At 42.7% G+C, this 20,474-nt stretch overlaps 1 protein-coding gene across 5 annotated transcripts in view; it reads right to left on the bottom strand.

Moving 5' to 3' along the window:
- The window catches only part of LOC308291774 (scavenger receptor cysteine-rich type 1 protein M130-like), a 28,606-nt gene extending 21,499 nt beyond the window's left edge, over window positions 1–7,107 (bottom strand). For 2 of the 5 annotated variants that reach the window (XM_080733903.1, XM_080733904.1), the window contains exon 1: window positions 6,584–7,105. In XM_080733903.1, the coding sequence (XP_080590029.1) occupies window positions 6,584–6,662 (79 nt within the window). In that variant the 5' untranslated portion in view covers window positions 6,663–7,105. Of the gene's footprint in view, window positions 1–104; window positions 1,262–6,583 lie in introns of those variants that run through there. The other 3 variants (XM_080733902.1, XM_080733906.1, XM_080733905.1) reach the window with 3 other exon arrangements.
- Between the last annotated feature and the right edge of the window lie 13,367 nt (window positions 7,108–20,474).

The raw sequence follows: 20,474 nt of genomic DNA, 5'->3' as shown, positions 1-20,474 counted from the left end.
GGGGGGAGGGGTTGTAAACACAAGGTAATTAATCATTATCTGTCAACCTCCAATACAGTTCAATCAGCTGAAATAAGTTGAAAAATATGCTTTAATCCACAAACCTTCTTCGTTTACTTTGCATTCCTCTGGAAGAGGAAGATTCCATCAAGAAGGAATAACTCTCATACATTTCAACCTAATAGATGTATGGCCAGATTGTACCTGTCCATAGTAGAGTTCATCCAGTGTATCCCAGAGGTTGAACAACACATAATCTAATGACTGTGAGGCTGTCTCACCCACAGACATGCATGCCAAATCAGGTGCAACTCGGGTCAGAGACCCAGCAGTGCTTTGGAATAATTTAGGTTAAAGTGCAGACAAATAAATCCAGAGCATTCAGCAAATACAAGAATGTAATCCCTCCAAAGTCATACTAGTGATCACATTACTCTATTTAACCAATGGCCACTTTGCAACCACATATTCTTTCTAATGTGTTACTATATTCCTCCCCTTGAAATGACCATTTTCTTTTTCACAATAGTTTCTTACAAAAACAAACTCAGGCCATGTTTCTTTTAACCAGTAAACAAAAATAAGCTAGTAAGACACCTCAGGGTGACATGCGACTGCGCCAATTCTTGGCCATCTGGCCAGTGATGTATATGGGACCAGTAACTCATATGGAGACCCCTGCATGATAGTCAACAATATTATGTCAAAACATGCCCATATATGGGCATTACCAAATATGGGCATTCCCAGATATGTCCCTAATATTGATAATATATAGGAATCTCCATATATGACATCAGGGATCTTCATATATGGGCATAAAAGGGATACCCATATATGGACTGTCACTGTGATATCACCTGTGATGTCAAAGTGACAGTATGAATATCCAGGGTTAGATTTTTGATGAGGTGATGTCACGTGACATCACTTCCTGTACTGACTGAAAGACGGACCAGCTCACTTCCTGTACTGACGGACAAGCTACGACATTTCTCATGGTATACTGCGACCTTCGGTCGCAATTGCTGGTCCTGTATCCATCTGTTCCAGTATTAGTCGGGGGATATCTTAAAAAGTCCTGGAATAAATTCCTTACCAAAAACTTTCTTCACCAATGTGTTTGTAAAGGTTTCTAGTTACACATCTCACAAAGACTGAAATTCAGTTTCCCTAGGAGAATCCGTGACAGCTGCTGAAAGTTGGGGTCCCATTAACTTAACTACAGGATAAAACCCATCAAAATAAATATGCTTTAAGACAAGTAGTATGTGAGGGGTCAAAATAGGGGTTTGTTCAGAATCATGAAAAACCCCTAGTTTGACCCCTCACATACTACTTAAAGCTTATTTATTTTGGCGTGTTTTATCCTGTATAGTTAAGTTAATGGGACCCCAACTTTCAGCAGCTGTCAAGGATTGTCCTAGGGAAACTGAATTTCAGTCTTTGTGGGATGTGTTATTAGACACCTTTACAAACACATTGGTGAAGACATTTTTTTGTAAGGAATTTATTCCAGGATATGACACTATTTCTGAAGATATCCCCCGACTATATACACTCACTCTGTCTCGGTTTCTTCCTGCTGTCCGTTGTCGATGGCTTCACCATTGTCTTCCAGTTCAATTGTCCAATCACTTCATGAACGTCTTTTACAAGATATTCCATCTATCTACCATTACTAATGAAGGTTAAAGGGCCTACACCATGCTTTTAAAACTATATTTTTTGTATAAATATATGCTCAAAATTGAGTCTTAGACAGGTCTTAACCCCCAACACACACCCTGACCATTCCTCTTGTTTCTTATAGCTGTGCTATTATTAGGCCCTGCAGCTGCAATACCAAAACGGCCTTTGTTTGCTCAGTGGCGCATCTAGTGGGGTTTTTCCACCCTCCCCCTCCCCCTCCCCTCCTCTCCTCTCCAACGTTGTCGACAACAAATAATGTAATATTGGGCCAATACAAAAATAGGATAATGTTCCAGCTCTGATTATAGCCTACTGTAGGCCTATGTTGTATGATATAAGCCTACTGTCAAATCCTCTTCCTCCTGGTTGGAGGCTTGGAGCGTTTTCATCTGCAGCGCAGCGGGCAGCAGCGGCCCCGTGTAGCCGTGGATAGAGAGAGGAGAGGCGGGGTGTGGAGCTCTTTCTAGCCGGAGATAGTGAAGGGAGAGGCGGGGTGGCCAGCTCTCTATAGCCGGGGACAGCGATAGAAGAGGCGGCGTGTAGCCGTGGATAGAGAGAGGAGAGGCGGGGTGTGGAGCTCTTTCTAGCCGGGGACAGTGATAGAAGAGGCGGTGTGTTTAAGCTCTTTCTAGCCGGGGACAGTGATCCGTGTGACGTCACACGGATCAACTCTCAGAACAGCACTGTTCTGAGAACCCGTGGAAAGCTTTTCATCTCTGTCTGCCCAAAACCAGAGAAAGACACAACGGTCAGAAATAGGACTTTGTGAGGATAGAAGGTGCCAGTGGGACCCCAAAAAAAGGTTTTAAAATAGAAAAAGTGAAAATTCATGGTGTAGGTCCTTTAAGGGCAGGGTGTAACACTTTTTCAGTTACCCATTTTACTCTACCTGAAGTAGCCTAAAAACGTAGTAAATTTTTACCTAAAAATAAATACAATTATGATAAATCATTATGTAATAACACCTTGACGTCCGAAATAGAATGGTGGTTGGTAGATTAGCCGTGACATTTCTATTATTGTATTGTGATCTGAGACATAATATTATGTTTATAAACATGACCCCGCAGCCCCTCCATCTTGAACAGCGCCGCTGTTTTTTCTTTTTTTTTTCCCCCCAGGCCAGTAACTCACCATGATTTTCTCGATTTCCGTTGGGATAGAATGGGGGTTTTGGCCGATCGTCGATGTCCCCGTGCGTTTCGCGTGCGCGATCCTTTCATGTAAATGTCCCCGCAAATAGTCCATGTGTGACTGAAGAACAGAACTGAAAAGTTTCGCTAGCATAGCCCCAAGCATGGCTGCAGGAGGAGCTCGAGTGTTAAGCATGGAGCCCAGAAAACCAGGAAAGTGGAATCATGATGCGGAGAGAGTGAGGTTGAGTACAAACTTAAACTTTACTGTAGATAGACAGGGTAAAACAACATCACGGAACTCACTTTAGAGGTCGCAGGATTAACAACTGAGGTACACCACACAGGGCTGAATAGGAAACATAAACGGTAGGAGCCAGACCCAAGGAGCCAGGAGAGCGTATAAGAAGAGCGGGATCAAAAACTATAGAACAACAGGTTAACGTGACACAGCCAAACAGTGGCAATGAACAAGCGAGGTGCAACTCGCACAGGTGCATTAAATAGAGGAGTCAATAATCACAAAACGCAGGCAGCTGAGTAGCCTGGGAGGAGACAGTCAATTCACAATCAGTGGGAAAGAGAGGGGGAAAGGGCAGGGCACAACAGTACCCCCCTCCCAAGGGACGACTACCAGGCGTCCCAGCGTGGAACAGGGAGGGGAGATGTCAGCAAAACGAAAAGGGGAAAAAGTCTTCAGGGCGGGGGCGGGGGCGGGGGCAGGGGCGTCTTCCGGGTAGAAGGGAAGAACATAGAGGGCAGAAGGGAAAACCTGGAGAGCACTCAAGTCAACCAGTCAGGAACAAGGGGACAGGAACTGCACCGGTGGACCACCACCGGAGGGTCGGGGGTTCCGACAGAACGGGACAGCCCCCACACACGGCGGGGTGGGACCGGAACAAGAGCCCCCGAGGGACCGGAGACCAAAACACGAGGCCCACCAGGGAGACGAACCGGAACAACAGCGAGTCTTGAGTGTAGAGAAGCAGCAGCAGGAACAGCAAACACAGCAGACCCTCCAACGTAGAGGGTCCCGGGCTCCTCCCAGGCGAACGCCAACCTGGCCTCTAACGCACCTCGTCACAGCTGACCGGGGGTGGGGAGGGGGGGGATCTGAAGAACGGCAGGACAGGAACAACACTCGTACAGAAGTCCAAAAACGGAGACAACGCACACGCACACACACTCACTCATTCTGCGCTCAAGCTCTTCAAATGGCTGGCGCCTCTCGCCAGGCCGTGGCTCCCATGTTGGCTCGCTGTGGAATTCATCTGGTAGGAAACGGCTGGAACGGGATGGAACCGGGGTCTGACGCCTCCACACACGCCGCGCTGGGGATCGTCCATCCTCGGACGACGGAGGAGTGGTGGAGGAGGATTCAACGCCGGAAGGAACCATCTTCTCTGAACGGGAAGGACGCCGTGGAACTGTAACTCCCCAAGACCCAGCGGAGTGACGCTTCTAACGTCACGGGAGATGACAGTCTTGTGAACGGAGGAATCGGAGGCCCAGGCACGGAGAGAGGTCTTTTTAAGCGAGTCTTCCTCGGATAGGAGAAGGTCGACACGCCCCTCTGCAGCATCAGCCGCCCCAGACTCACCGGTCTGGACAGCTATGTCCTCTGTAGGGCCCCACCGCGAAACTGCCAAACGTTCTTCAATAAAACTTAGATTGGCCAAAACGTCCGCGAGAAACTTTCCGTGTGTCACAAAGACGCCCAACCTCGCACTGCACTCCGCACTATCCTCATCTGGCTTGTTCATTCTGTTAAGCATGGAGCCCAGAAAACCAGGAAAGTGGAATCATGATGCGGAGAGAGTGAGGTTGAGTACAAACTTAAACTTTACTGTAGATAGACAGGGTAAAACAACATCACGGAACTCACTTTAGAGGTCGCAGGATTAACAACTGAGGTACACCACACAGGGCTGAATAGGAAACATAAACGGTAGGAGCCAGACCCAAGGAGCCAGGAGAGCGTATAAGAAGAGCGGGATCAAAAACTATAGAACAACAGGTTAACGTGACACAGCCAAACAGTGGCAATGAACAAGCGAGGTGCAACTCGCACAGGTGCATTAAATAGAGGAGTCAATAATCACAAAACGCAGGCAGCTGAGTAGCCTGGGAGGAGACAGTCAATTCACAATCAGTGGGAAAGAGAGGGGGAAAGGGCAGGGCACAACATCGAGTGTGTAGACAGTAAACGGATGGGTGGAAGGTGCCTTGGAGAAGGAGAGGCGCTGACGTCACCTCTGCTTCATGCACGGTCTGCATGAGCTATCAGTGCACGAGTGGTGACTAGGGAAGGTTAGACGATCGCCGATTTTCGGATCAAAAGCTTTTATTCCGGTTTTAAAGACAAAGTCCGGGAATGTACGACGTGGCTGAGAGTCCCTGGGGGGATGTGCGATATAGTACGGTTTTAACATTAAGGGGCTCCCCTTGGCTTAGAAGGTGTAATAATGTTTCTACCACTTTTTCGAGTCACGTGTTCAAATACTGGATTCTGATTGGCTAAATTCCGGAGGTTATGAGAGAACTACTGCCGCAAAGTTGTGTGAGGACTTGTCCGAGATCAATGAGCCTCAGTGTACATCCGGGGACTTCAGGAGGTAGTCGGAACACCTTTCCCCCAACCAACAAATGACCGTGGCAACGGTCCTATGTTCACTAACGTGCATGCTATAGTCGCCGATTTATTTGGATCCAATGCAATCCGCCAACTTTAAAGCCCCTTTTCTCTGAACCTATGCCTTTCTGGAAGCGAACAGCCTCTATTTACGGCCGGAACGGTACTTCTAACTGACGTTAGCTTAGCTGTAAGCTAGACGCATGGATTAGTATGGAGTTGGCGCCATCTGTTGGTGAGTAGAAGATGTTGTTGGTGGAACTATCTGCTGTCTCGCGGAAGTTTTATAGGCAATAATGATTGTAACTTAAGATCCTTGCAAGTTACAACTATGTGTTTTCTTTCATGTATAAGGGAAAAAGTGGTAGAAAAGCTATTTACCACTCGGGGTCGGACATTATGCTCTGATAATGTCCTGTGTTAAGGCCCATTCCCACTGGGCCAGATAACAGATATCTGGAGATATTTCTCCAGATATTTTTCCATGCAAAGTGGATGGTAGACACAGATAAAAAAAATATTTGCCACAGATAAAAGTATCTGTGGCAAATATCTGTGGTAGACTTTTTTTTTATCTGTATCTACCATCCACTTTGCATGGAAAAATATCTGGAGAAATATCTCCAGATATCTTTTATCTGGCCCAGTGGGAATGGGCCTTTAGGGTGTTATCGGACTCGGCTTCGCCTCGTCCGATAACACCCTAACACAGGACATTATCAGAGCATAATGTCCTCTCACTCGGGGTAAATTGCTTACATAATTATTATTTTAGTGTATTGACATTGCCATGATGACTTGAATCTGCATATTCTCCCATTTTTCAGCAATGAAGACCATGGTCAAGTGGGCATTTATATCACAATAACATTTCTACAGAAGAATAACATGACACATTTTCCATTTGACACAATCAACAGATAAAGCTGTATTAGTCATAATATTCTTTCACAGAGCCATAGTAATTTGCAACCCACTGATTTACAAGCGAATAGGAGTCTGCCGGATCAGTTGTGTCAATTTGAACAAGACTTTTGTGCCAATTTGACTTCATTTTTATGTTTATTAAGAAAAAAGAACCCTTCATATATATAATATTATGCTCTATAAATGAGAATGGTCTTACCTTCAGCATCCATTAATTGCAGATGCACCCATATGAAAAGGAGACAGCTTTGCGTAATCAAATGCATTTTGTTCTTCATCAATAAGAACTAGAATGCACAGTGGATTGTAGAAGGACAATGATCCCTCAGGAAAGGGACATTACTTTGACACATGACATGATGAAGTCAGCAGTTTCTATTGGCTGATGGAGTGGAATGTTTCACCACACAAGGAAGGGGTTCATAGAGGAGAGGGATCTCAAAAACCTGGACTGCTTTGGTCTGCAATTTTCACTTTAACAAATAATGTTTGCCATCATGATTAGGAGGCCTAGGAGCGCTAGGCAAGACAGCAGGGTCCCATCTCCCCTCCTTCCCTTCCCCTTACTTCACTCTCCCATTTTATTCATCTATTTTATGTATTTAAATGTTCTCCCCCTACTTACTATTATCATTATTATTATTATTATGATAGTTTTAAAAGGGGGGAAAAACTCTTGTGTGATATATTGTTAAACAAGACCCATTTTTCAAATATGTTTATACATTTTATTGCTCATCTTACATGTCTTGTTGCTCGTATGGTAAAAAAAACAAACAATAAAACACTTTTAAAGATATATAATATTGGCAGACTAAATAGGTTCATACTTAGACAGAATTTTGCACCCATAAAAACATATTCAAGATTCAAGATTTCTATATTGTTACTTCTATACAGTAGGCCTATGAGTACACTATGATAATTGCAAAGTTGACTGCGGTTACTGAGGTCTTTCAAGTCCATGTGCAGTATGATTTGTTGACCTTTTTTTGCCAAACAAATCATTGATGTAAAGGTCTGTTTGTCTTAAACCATTTATGTTTATCCAAAAAGCTACAGCACCCTTTCAATGTTCAAGGTTCAACATGTTTATTGACACAAACACATACAATGCAGCCAATATTCTAGCCTACTCTGATTCTTTAACAAAATATACAGAGAGTGCATAAGCATATTTTCTTAATTTCATCCCAGACTTTTTTTTCCCATCAACTCTGATCAAATGAGGTATGGTTTCTGAAATGTGAGTATAGGCTATTTTTAGATGATGGAAGATGATGGAAGATTATCCCATGATTTTTGTAACCACTTTTTTTCACCCGGTGTCCATTGTCAAATGTAATCCTGGGCGCTACACTCCCTCTGCCAACCTGGGGAGACAACGGACTGACCTCATGCTTCCTTCTATGCATGAGGAGTCCAAGCCGCTTCTTTTCACCTGGGGAGAGTCAAACGGAGTATGAATGCAACATTGTGTGTGCGTCTACTACTCAGACCCAGTTGCAATCCAGTTTCATTCTGCTTTTTATTAGCGTTTGAGTTGGAAATATTCACTGATCGAACTTCCAAAACAAAACATGAGCGTATTTTTAGTAGGCTAATTGTAGACAACGAGCTACACCTGACACGGGTGCGCGTTATTGTTCCAACATGCATTACCCCGACGTTGCGTTCGTCCGACTCCCATTATGTAAATGGAGAGACCAATGTTATTTTTCCATCCTGGGTGGCTTGTTTTGATTGATTGTTTGATTGAAGACTTTATTAGAAGTTTGCATAGAAAAAGGTATAGTTTCATGACGGTACAGTTCACTGGTACAAGGTCTAATGAAGGTTAGGTTTCTGATGAAACCTAGGTTTGCTCATTGCCTACATTAGCCTACTATGGTAAAAGAGATGTTTGGTTTGTGTTTTGGTGTCTCTGTCTATTGATGCACCCATACCGTGTTATTGTTCCGACACGCATTACTCCGATGTTGCATTCATCCGATCTATCTGACTACATGCTCATGTAGGTAGATAGATAGATACGTAGATAGATAGATAGATAGATAGATAGATAGATAGATAGATAGATAATTTAAGCTCATCATTTATGCCCATCTCTCATCTCCTATTTTGAATATTGATGCTTGTCGGCCAAAGAGACACGCGTTCGCGGCTGTGCCTCGTCTGTACCGTAGGCTGGGGGTAGGTCTGCATAACTTAGTGCTTGAGACGGCTGACTAGCTGACATAACAAAGCTAGGCCTATCTTGACCAATGCCATAGCTAGGCCTATCTTGCCCAATGCCATAGCTAGGCCTATCTTGCCCAATGCCATAGCTAGGCCTATCTTGCCCATGGACTTGTGAAGTGGTCACTGTCGGGTTATTTTGGATGCTAATATTAATATTTGGAGATTGCACATTGCTTGTGCCGTCGGTGACAGTGGTGACAGTGAGGCTTTTCTTGCGATGTTGTATCTCACGGTACATCTGACACCAGGAGCAGCACATGCAGCAGTAAGAGCTTACAATGTCGTTGCAGAGAGAACCCTATATGGGAACAACAGAATATTTTAGTCCTTAAATAATCTGTAATTTCATTGTAGATATATAAATCAACATGATACCAGGGAAGGGGATTATGTTTTCGCCCCTTTGCATCTGTGTGTGTGTGTGTCTGGGCACAGCTGAACCAAAAGAAAGAAATGTGCATGCACGCTCCCAGTAGGCCAAGGTAGAACCCCTCCCTAGAATATTCAAATTAGCCTCATGCTGGTGCTATAACGCGTCGCTTCACATTTTTGCCTGTAGCTCTTGAATAATATATTATCATAATATAAAAAGCTTTCCCTGATCCCTGAGATCATGGTGCAACTAGTCCCGGTATAGGCCACGCCCTTTTCCACAAGTTATTTCCACCATTTAGTGTTTTCTTTACACTTTTTGCTACTACTGTTACAGATTTTGTCAAAACTTAACGGACAACTTTGTTTCTTTACAACAAGGGTTCATATATTAGATTGTAATTAGAGAAAATAAAAGATGAGTGTTAAAAAGCTTTCATTTACTGCTTTCTATCGTTTTAGTGATTTTGATTTCAGTGGGTGGGGGCTAGGGATGCGGTATCGGTACTCGTGGTATCGGTACTCGCCCCGATACCGGCCTATTTTGCGGTATCAGTACTCGTCCGATACTGCTCACAAAGCGCCCGAGTACCCTGTGTGTTCCGTCACTTCGCTTTTCTCTCTCTCTCTTAAAGTATCAAAAGTAAAAATACAAAATGTTTGAGCATAGCAGATCTAGAATAAGATCATGCACAGTACAGGAATTTCCATGGGCTAAACCTGAAAAAAAAGGGAAATGTGTGGCAGTTGTGCCATGTTCTGGGAAAGCAATGCAATTTAATGTGTTATATACAGCCAGAAAGTGAGGAACATCTGATAAAAAATACAAAAAATAATACAAAAAAACGTAATTTAAATACATTTTGTATTAATAATTGTACTCGTATCGGTACTCGGTATCGGCGAGAACTCAAAATGAAGTACTCGTACTTGTACTCGGTCAGCAAAAAAGTGGTATCGGGACATCCCTAGTGGGGGCATGCTTACAAGTGGTTAAATAATACACAATAAGCCCATTCCCAAGATGCACCGCAGTCTTTCATGGGCAGATGTGACTTATGGATGCTAGTGATACTGCAAATACTAATAAAGAAAACACCATCTTTGGGCCGATGCATACAACACTTTTAGAGATTATTTATTTTGGTTCGGTTCTGTCTAAACTGCAAAATGACATATGTCATTCAGAGGTTCGGGGGGCGGGTACCGTCATTAATTAGGCTGTTCGGTGCTGTCAAGATTTTGTGACTCCCCGATCCGAAATAAATTTGTCTCTAAAAGTGGAGTAGGGCTATGCATCGGCCCTTATTGTGTCTAAAAAGTCATATTTAGACACTTGTACGCATGCCCCCATCCACTGAAATAATTATAATTTAATTATAATCCACTAATTATAATCTAAAATATGAACCCTTGCTGTAAAAAAAACAAGTTGTAATATCGCAAATCAGTACACTCTCTCTGGAATCATATCAGTCACACACACGCACGCGCGCACACACGCACGCGCACGCACGCACGCGCGCGCACGCACGCACGCACGCACGCACGCACGCACGCACGCACACACGCGCACACACACACTTGTGTCTTGTGAGTCATGGAACAATGATTGTCAGTCAAACAGTGTTTTGATACTCCATGCCATTTGTCTGCCATTTCTTTAAAAATATCATGAACGCAACATTCAATCATAACAAAATTGTTTCAGTTTTTAGCTATCTATCATGATATTAGATCACAAATGGGATTTTTTTACACGAGATAATGATATATTTTAGATTACATATAATGCACCAGACCTTGATTCTGTATTTGTGTCGAATGGCAACTCGAAGAGACAAAGCAGCAGGAGGAATACACAGAGGAATCCCACAGAGTGCTGTTATGCTGCACATGTCTAATAAGGGGAGACAATGATGTTGTCCAAATTTTGCTGTAGTGTCGCAGGCATGGCAAGGACAGCACCAGAACCCAGTACAACCTGAAAAACACACACAAACCTAGACATTAGAGTTAGGCATTCATATAACACACACGATGAAGAGAGGTAGATATATTATGTTCATTGAAATTAATTTCTAAATAAAATCTAAAACAACAATGTACAATACGTTTCAATGGCCTGTCCCCAGAATATTTTAAAAATATAATTACTGAAAATAAATATGAAATGCTCATATGTATATTGATACTGACAAGAATACATATCTTTCCAGCAGTCAAAGAGACCAGAGTACCAGCCCGTCTCTGTAGGTTCTGCATACGCCATAGCAACCAGTCAACCTGCAAACAAAGTACAGAATACAACTAGAAAATAGTACTCCTTGGAGCACAGGTCTCCACCAGGCCAGGTTGCTGACCCAGGGCCTGCAAACTTTAGTCATAGCCACTTGGATTGGGATCTGAAAAATCGAACTTATACATCTTGATCACATGACCCAAGAGACAACGAGTAACCGATTTGTGTGAGTTTTGAACAAAATCTGTAGTAGCAGCAAAAAGTGTGTTTTGAAGAAACACACTATGGCAGAAACTGACTGTAATCTGGCACAAAAATGGGACGTATAAGAGGCAACATGAATCCAGGGAAAAACATATGTTGTTTGTAAGACCTACAGTTGAAGAGTTATAGGTCAAAACGTGCAGTGGGCTGTTGAAAAAATGTGGGATGGAGGTTCTTCCCTGGCTTAGTGGCAATGTGCGTGCTAAATATCCTAGCAATCGGGCACTCCATTCATGATGTGTAGCATGTCGTGCAAAACGGCTACCCCCACAAACTTTGGAGTCAATTATAGCCAATCTGAATGGAATATCAGAAATGTGACAAATCACCTACGTCTTGACTCTTGATCACATGACTGTATATACGTTCCCCATTTCAACAGTATGTATTATATTTTGACTCTTGCTTTGGGAATGTAAACATATGTTTGCTCATGACAATAAAACTTTGAATAGAAAATGTATTTAAAATTGACTACAGAGTTAATGTATACCGATTTGTGTGAGGTTTAGGCAAAATCTGTAGTACTTTTAGCCCCATATAGAACCTCACCCGTCGCTGCGTCCTGTTGTGCTCCGAGATGAGGTCCTAGAAAGGTGACCACCGGAATCTTGCGACAGCCTCCACATCACAGTTGGAAAACACACAAAACGAAATTTTGTCCAAAAAGTAACGGCAGTTCCGAGCTCCCAGGTTGTGAAAACCTAACAGCGGTACATAAAACTTGAACCGCGGCATGAAACAACCCCTTAAAATCGCTAGTTTTGTCAGCCGGTAATGTTTACAAGCCTGGAAGTTGCAGCCGGAATGGCAGCATTAGCGCCCTCTCTGGTCGAATGTCTGTTCGAATGCAGCGACGGTTGGGGCTACGTTCGACCAGAGAGGGCGCTAATGCTGCCATTCCGGCTGCAACTTCCAGGCTTGTAAACATTACCGGCTGACAAAACTAGCGATTTTAAGGGGTTGTTTCATGCCGCGGTTCAAGTTTTATGTACCGCTGTTAGGTTTTCACAACCTGGGAGCTCGGAACTGCCGTTACTTTTTGGACAAAATTTCGTTTTGTGTGTTTTCCAACTGTGATGTGGAGGCTGTCGCAAGATTCCGGTGGCCACCTTTCTAGGACCTCATCTCGGAGCACAACAGGACGCAGCGACGGGTGAGGTTCTATATGGGGCTATAGTACTTTAAGTGACTACACTACACCATGTTAATCCTATTTTTATGTTTTTTTCTTTTTTCTTTTTTTTGTGTACCACCAGCACCTTCTTTCTTCCTCACAAAGTCCTATTTCGCTGAACATTCAGTTTATGGGCGGATCTGTAAGCAGGTCTCAGAACAGACTGTCAGATTTTCTCCCTAGCGTGACATCTTGCTGATGTGCTGTGCTGAGTGGGGGTTGGGTAGGGGTGGACAGGCCTGCGCAGAAGGTGCGGAGGAGCTGGGAGAGGGTTGGGGAGGTGGGTGGGCAGGCTTGAGCAGGAGGGCAGTCCTCCCACTCAGGACAAGGTGGTACTGCAGCTGGAAATGCTCTGAAAGCCTGGCAGAAATGACAGGGGCTCTGTATTCAGGAGCGGTAATTTAGCCTCAAACCTTTTAAAAACCTTTTTGGGACATAAATAATATATAAATTGTTTTAAAATGCATGGTGTAGAACCTTTAACAAAAACATTTTTTGCAAAAATCTGTCTGCCCGCCACTGGTTCCAGTGGTGCTTGTAGCCTGTTGTGCAAAATCTCCATCAAAATCTCCACCAAAGACAATCGTAGTCAAACAGAATAGAATTCCAAAAATGTAAATGTGACATGAAGATACATCTTCAAGACATGACTAAAGAGATATTTTGTTTACCAATTTGGGTGAGGTTTGGACAAAATCTGTAGAAGTAGCAAAGAATAGGCAACATGGCGAAAAACTTGTCAGGTGGAAATGTGCGTGGCTTATTTGTGGAGTTCCATAATATAATGATCGAAGGAATTGTGGTGCTATGAAAGAGCTATAGGCCACGTGAATCAGCCTGTAATAATATAATAATAATAAGGGTAATAAGGGTAATAATAATAAAACTGTATTTGTATAGCACCTTTCATGACATGAAATGCAGCTCAAATCACTTTACAGAGCAGAAATGAAGCACAAGTGATTAACAGAAAAAGTACACATTATTACAATAAAGCAAAAACGAAAAGTAAAAACTTAAAACACAAAAAAAACCATTTAAAACATCAGTAAGCCATTTTAGGCAAATCGAGCAGGTCTGCACTAGAAGACCTGAGGGGGTGGTTTGGAACGTATATAGGCAAGCAGTCATAGGTACGAAGGTGCCAAACCATTGAGAGCTTTATAAACAAGTAAAATACATTTTAAATCAATCCTAAAAACAACTGGGAGCAGGGCTGGATTAATGATTGATTTTTCGGCCAGGGGCCCTCGCGGGGGTTAATCTATATCCCTGACTGGGAGCCAGTGTAGCGACGCTAAAACTGGAGTAATATGTTCTCTCATCTTAGTTTTAGTTAAAACTCTGGCTTCCGCATTTTGAACAAGCTGTAGTCTGTCAGTTGTTTTCTTTGGCAGTAGTAGTCAAGCCGAGAGAAAACGAAAGCGTGGATCAAATGTTTTGCATCATCAAATGACAAATAATCTCTAATTTGCGCAATATTTCTAAGGTGAAAGAAGGCAGTCTTCATAACATGATTAATGTGTGTATTAAAATTCAGTTCAGCATCAATGATCACCCCCAAGTTCTTTACAGAAGTGTTACTTTCTTTAGCCATGCAGGTTGCCAAGTCTACTTATTATTGATTATATTACTCCGCTCACTCTGTCTTGTCCTCATTACATTTAGCTTGAGAAAGTTCTCACTCATCCAGGAGTTATAGTGCCACCATGAGGCTGATTTGAAAAATGCAGGGTGGCATTTCTTCCTTGGCCCTCATACAACCAGTTACCTTCCAATGCATGCTTCCACGTGGTACCTAATCATACAAACACGCTTTCATGGAAAAACAACTGGAGATTGCTTTAATGTGTCAAAGAAATAAGGATGTGAGAGCAAACAGGCTTGGTACAGTACTCATGAGCCATCTGTTGTTTGAATTGGATATCCCCATGAGGAATGTGCCTTCACTCCACCCTCATTCTTTGTTGTTGACTAAGTATTCTGAGTCCTCTAATACATTTTTTGTTCTTTTTCATGTAGTTTTACTTCCTTGTCATCTGTAGAGAGAAATTAAATACAAACTTTGAAACTTTGTTTAGTCCCAAACAAGACCTCTCAAAAACAACTAACTGGATTGCCATTAAAATTTGCTGTGCACATACATGCTCCCCAGAGGATGACCCCTAATGACTCTTCTAGCGCCATCCTTTGGCCAAACAAAATGAGCAGATTGCTAGGAATGTTGAGTGCACACTCCCCAGAGAATGAACTCTTACAATTTCAGTCACCTTTCCTGGAGCCACCCCAGCTCATCATGAAGCTTCCCTGTACAGTATGTGAAATTGCCTTCAGTTTCATAAATATCAAACAGCATATTTCAATTAATCTTAAACCTTTTGTCTTAAATCATGGCTATGCAGTACATTTGAATATTTAAAAAGATGGCTATTTTGTTAAACAAAAATGTCAACTTGCATTATACATCTCTAGACTCTTAAAGCTGTTAACTATGGACAAACTCTCGATGTTCTTGAACTAAATTAACTTGGGATTTCACAGATTAATTTAGTTTTGATCTTGAGACCGAGACCAGTCTGGTGTAGTATGCATTTATTTAATGGCAATTCATATTATGGTTTAAATCATTATGCCATGTAAACAGTGTTCATTTTGACAGCAAATTCTGATTTAGTCTTAGTCTTTTGAATAACACACAATTAGTTTTAGTCTTAGTCTTCTGAAATTGTTTATTTTTAGTCTAGTCTTAGTTGACTAAATATCAAAATCTTAGTCTTTTAGTCTTATGTCAGTGTTAATTTTGACAGCAAAGAGTTTAGTCTTAGTCTTTTGAATAACACCATTTTAATATTAGTCTTAGTCAACAAAATTAACAAGGCATGCAAATCTAGTTTACCTTTGTAGATAAATGCATTGGACAAACTTTCATATTTTGATAAGTATGGTCGCCTCTCATAGAATACCTCGCATCAGTAACATAAGCTATTGGATGGTAAGGTATCACTGACGGTGGAGTAGGGTAGGGTGGGAAGGACTTTCAGAGACGTTTATAAAAGATAGAATTAACAGAAATTCATATTGTATTTAATTATTCTTCATGTGATACATCTTCATTTGTTTTTGATTGTGTGTGAAAAAACTTTTTTTTTAAAGAAGGTTGAAGGTATTCATACTTTTGTGTATACTTTTGTATATTTTTGACTTCATGTAATTTGCTCAAATAAAAAAAAACATTTGAAACAGAGATAAATACATTGTAATTTTAAGTGAGAAGGCAAAAGAAGCTTCCTTTTTACTAAAAAACATACAAATTGAACTAAACCAGTATTTCTCATCCAAAAAGCGAATAAAGTTAGCTGAAAGTCTGATTTGTAAAACCAAATATGTTGCTCTTACCAGATGCCCTTGCAGCAGATTACCACCCAGTTTAAGGGGAGACAATGAATAGAGTAAGTTCCCTTAGGTACTGTACTGTACTTGACTAGCCTGGCGGTGCCAGCCTCTTTCACACACTTCGTTGGGGGTGGTGTTGTGCAGTCTCAAACCCCAGGCTAGTACATGACACCAGCAATAAAGCAAGCTGCCAAACCTGATCAGAATATGAAATCAAAATGATTCTCTCTCTCTCTCTCTCTCTCCCCCCCCTCCCATCCAAATTAGGCACTGTTCCCTCAGCTCAATGGTACTTCAGACCTTCAATCCCCCTAACCACACCGCTGAAGGCTAAAGCTGGCTTCATATGCATGAAAATAATCGTTGTTGTAAAGTAGGGTGTAGACCAGGACCGACTGGTTGCGGATTGTTGGCATCACCATGACCACTCCGGTTAGAGAGTACAAGCGGAGGAGCTGATTTCCATGTGTTATGGTTTTTATTCTAGAAAACAGATAAATACACAATATTACATTCGATTCAACAATACAATTCATAATTACAATTCTTACCAATACATTATACAATTATAGATAAAGAATTACATTAAGGCACCAATCAACAATTCACACTGCAGGGTGGTGTGCACTCAAACATTTGCTGTGCATTAGTTGGTAATGCACAGCTTCTTTCTAGGCAAATAAGGTTTACACATAAGGTTTACACATCATCACATCCAACAATAAAGGCAAACATGCATTTAGGTACAACTCACTCAAGTGACGCATAACAGAGTTTGGGGTGCCACCAGGCCAGAGTTCTTGAGGGAGTTGGTGTTGTTGCTGCTGCTGCTAAGAAATGACTGAGGCAGTTATATAGGCAGGACTGATTGGGCTGTGAGTGGGTGCAGGTGTGGGAATCAGTGCAGGAGAGATCAGATGGGTGGAGCCAAGTCAGTGATATGCCAGAGGGAGAATTGGTGACTTTTCTACAGCCGCCCCAAATACGGCAGTATTTAAACTAACAAAAAGTCACCCTGGCTGTAGGGCCGCCCCATGAAGAACTGGGGGGGCTCAGGTGGTGGCAGACAAGGGGGCCCAAGTGCTGGGGGAGGCTCAGGTGGTGGCTGTGGGGGCTGCTGCTGGAGGGCTGTTGCTGGGGGGCCGGCAGGTAGGACTGCTGCTGGGGGGCCGGCAGGTAGGGAGGCTGGGGACTTGGCTGCAGACGGAGGTGGAGACTTGGCTGCAGACGGAGGAGGAGACTTGGCTGCAGAAGGAGGAGGAGACTTGGCTGCAGACGGAGGAGGAGACTTGGCTGCAGAAGGAGGAGGAGACTTGGCTGCAGAAGGAGGAGGAGACTTGGCTGCAGAAGGAGGAGGAGACTTGGCTGCAGAAGGAGGAGGAGACTTGGCTGCAGAAGGAGGAGGAGACTTGGCTGCAGACGGAGGAGGAGACTTGGCTGCAGACGGAGGAGGAGACTTGGCTGCAGACGGAGGAGAGGAGACTTGGCTGCAGAAGGAGGAGGAGACTTGGCTGCAGAAGGAGGAGGAGACTTGGCTGCAGAAGGAGGAGGAGACTTGGCTGCAGAAGGAGGAGGAGACTTGGCTGCAGACGGAGGAGGAGACTTGGCTGCAGACTGAGGAGGAGACTTGGCTGCAGAAGGAGGAGGAGACTTGGCTGCAGAAGGAGGAGGAGACTTGGCTGCAGAAGGAGGAGAAGACTTGGCTGCAGAAGGAGGAGGAGACTTGGCTGCAGAAGGAGGAGGAGACTTGGCTGCAGAAGGCGGAGGAGACTTGGCTGCAGAAGGCGGAGGAGGAGACAGAGAGCCCGGCTGCATCAGGAGGAGACTGAGGGAGGAGCATGAGGCCTGGCTGCCCTAGGAGGAGGAGACTTGGGGGAGGAGCTGGAGGCCTCATACTTCAGTAGGTGCTGTATCCTGTAGGTGCTCTCCAGCATGTAATCCAGGATCTCCTGCTCTTCGGCCATGGCAATGCCCTTTTCCGGTGTCGAAGGACCATGTAAAGTAGGGTGTAGACCAGGACCGACTGGTTGCGGATTGTTGGCATCACCATGACCACTCCGGTTAGAGAGTACAAGCGGAGGAGCTGATTTCCATGTGTTATGGTTTTTATTCTAGAAAACAGATAAATACACAATATTACATTCGATTCAACAATACAATTCATAATTACAATTCTTACCAATACATTATACAATTATAGATAAAGAATTACATTAAGGCACCAATCAACAATTCACACTGCAGGGTGGTGTGCACTCAAACATTTGCTGTGCATTAGTTGGTAATGCACAGCTTCTTTCTAGGCAAATAAGGTTTACACGTAAGGTTTACACATCATCACATCCAACAATAAAGGCAAACATGCATTTAGGTACAACTCACTCAAGTGACGCATAACAGAGTTTGGGGTGCCACCAGGCCAGAGTTCTTGAGGGAGTTGGTGTTGTTGCTGCTGCTGCTAAGAAATGACTGAGGCAGTTATATAGGCAGGACTGATTGGGCTGTGAGTGGGTGCAGGTGTGGGAATCAGTGCAGGAGAGATCAGATGGGTGGAGCCAAGTCAGTGATATGCCAGAGGGAGAATTGGTGACTTTTCTACAGTTGTGGTGGATACATTTTATAAAATTGATGACAAGTGTCATTATTTTGAGTTAGTAAGTGGTAATAACATTATCATGTCATGTCATTTTTGGGACATAAATAATATATAAATTGTTTTAAAATGCATGGTGTAGAACCTTTAACAAAAACATTTTTTGCAAAAATCTGTCTGCCCGCCACTGGTTCCAGTGGTGCTTGTAGCCTGTTGTGCAAAATCTCCATCAAAATCTCCACCAAAGACAATCGTAGTCAAACAGAATAGAATTCCAAAAATGTAAATGTGACATGAAGATACATCTTCAAGACATGACTAAAGAGATATTTTGTTTACCAATTTGGGTGAGGTTTGGACAAAATCTGTAGGAGAAGTAGCAAAGAATAGGCAACATGGCGAAAAACTTGTCAGGTGGAAATGTGCGTGGCTTATTTGTGGAGTTCCATAATATAATGATCGAAGGAATTTTGGTGCTATGAAAGAGCTATAGGCCACGTGAATCAGCCTGTAATAATATAATAATAATAAGGGTAATAAGGGTAATAATAATAAAACTGTATTTGTATAGCACCTTTCATGACATGAAATGCAGCTCAAATCACTTTACAGAGCAGAAATGAAGCACAAGTGCTTAACAGAAAAAGTACACATTATTACAATAAAGCAAAAACGAAAAGTAAAAACTTAAAACACAAAAAAAAACATTTAAAACATCAGTAAGCCATTTTAGGCAAATCGAGCAGGTCTGCACTAGAAGACCTGAGGGGGTGGTTTGGAACGTATATAGGCAAGCAGTCATAGGTACGAAGGTGCCAAACCATTGAGAGCTTTATAAACAAGTAAAATACATTTTAAATCAATCCTAAAAACAACTGGGAGCAGGGCTGGATTAATGATTGATTTTTCGGCCAGGGGCCCTCGCGGGGGTTAATCTATATCCCTGACTGGGAGCCAGTGTAGCGACGCTAAAACTGGAGTAATATGTTCTCTCAACTTAGTTTTAGTTAAAACTCTGGCTTCCGCATTTTGAACAAGCTGTAGTCTGTCAGTTGTTTTCTTTGGCAGTAGTAGTCAAGCCGAGAGAAAACGAAAGCGTGGATCAAATGTTTTGCATCATCAAATGACAAATAATCTCTAATTTGCGCAATATTTCTAAGGTGAAAGAAGGCAGTCTTCATAACATGATTAATGTGTGTATTAAAATTCAGTTCAGCATCAATGATCACCCCCAAGTTCTTTACAGAAGTGTTACTTTCTTTAGCCATGCAGGTTGCCAAGTCTACTTATTATTGATTATATTACTCCGCTCACTCTGTCTTGTCCTCATTACATTTAGCTTGAGAAAGTTCTCACTCATCCAGGAGTTATAGTGCCACCATGAGGCTGATTTGAAAAATGCAGGGTGGCATTTCTTCCTTGGCCCTCATACAACCAGTTACCTTCCAATGCATGCTTCCACGTGGTACCTAATCATACAAACACGCTTTCATGGAAAAACAACTGGAGATTGCTTTAATGTGTCAAAGAAATAAGGATGTGAGAGCAAACAGGCTTGGTACAGTACTCATGAGCCATCTGTTGTTTGAATTGGATATCCCCATGAGGAATGTGCCTTCACTCCACCCTCATTCTTTGTTGTTGACTAAGTATTCTGAGTCCTCTAATACATTTTTTGTTCTTTTTCATGTAGTTTTACTTCCTTGTCATCTGTAGAGAGAAATTAAATACAAACTTTGAAACTTTGTTTAGTCCCAAACAAGACCTCTCAAAAACAACTAACTGGATTGCCATTAAAATTTGCTGTG

Source organism: Nannobrachium achirus (assembly GCF_963921795.1).
Source record: "Nannobrachium achirus genome assembly, chromosome: 1".
In the NCBI taxonomy this organism is placed as follows: domain Eukaryota; kingdom Metazoa; phylum Chordata; class Actinopteri; order Myctophiformes; family Myctophidae; genus Nannobrachium; species Nannobrachium achirus.
Note: the sequence above shows the minus strand (reverse complement) of the source record. Positions and strands in the feature narration are given on the sequence as shown.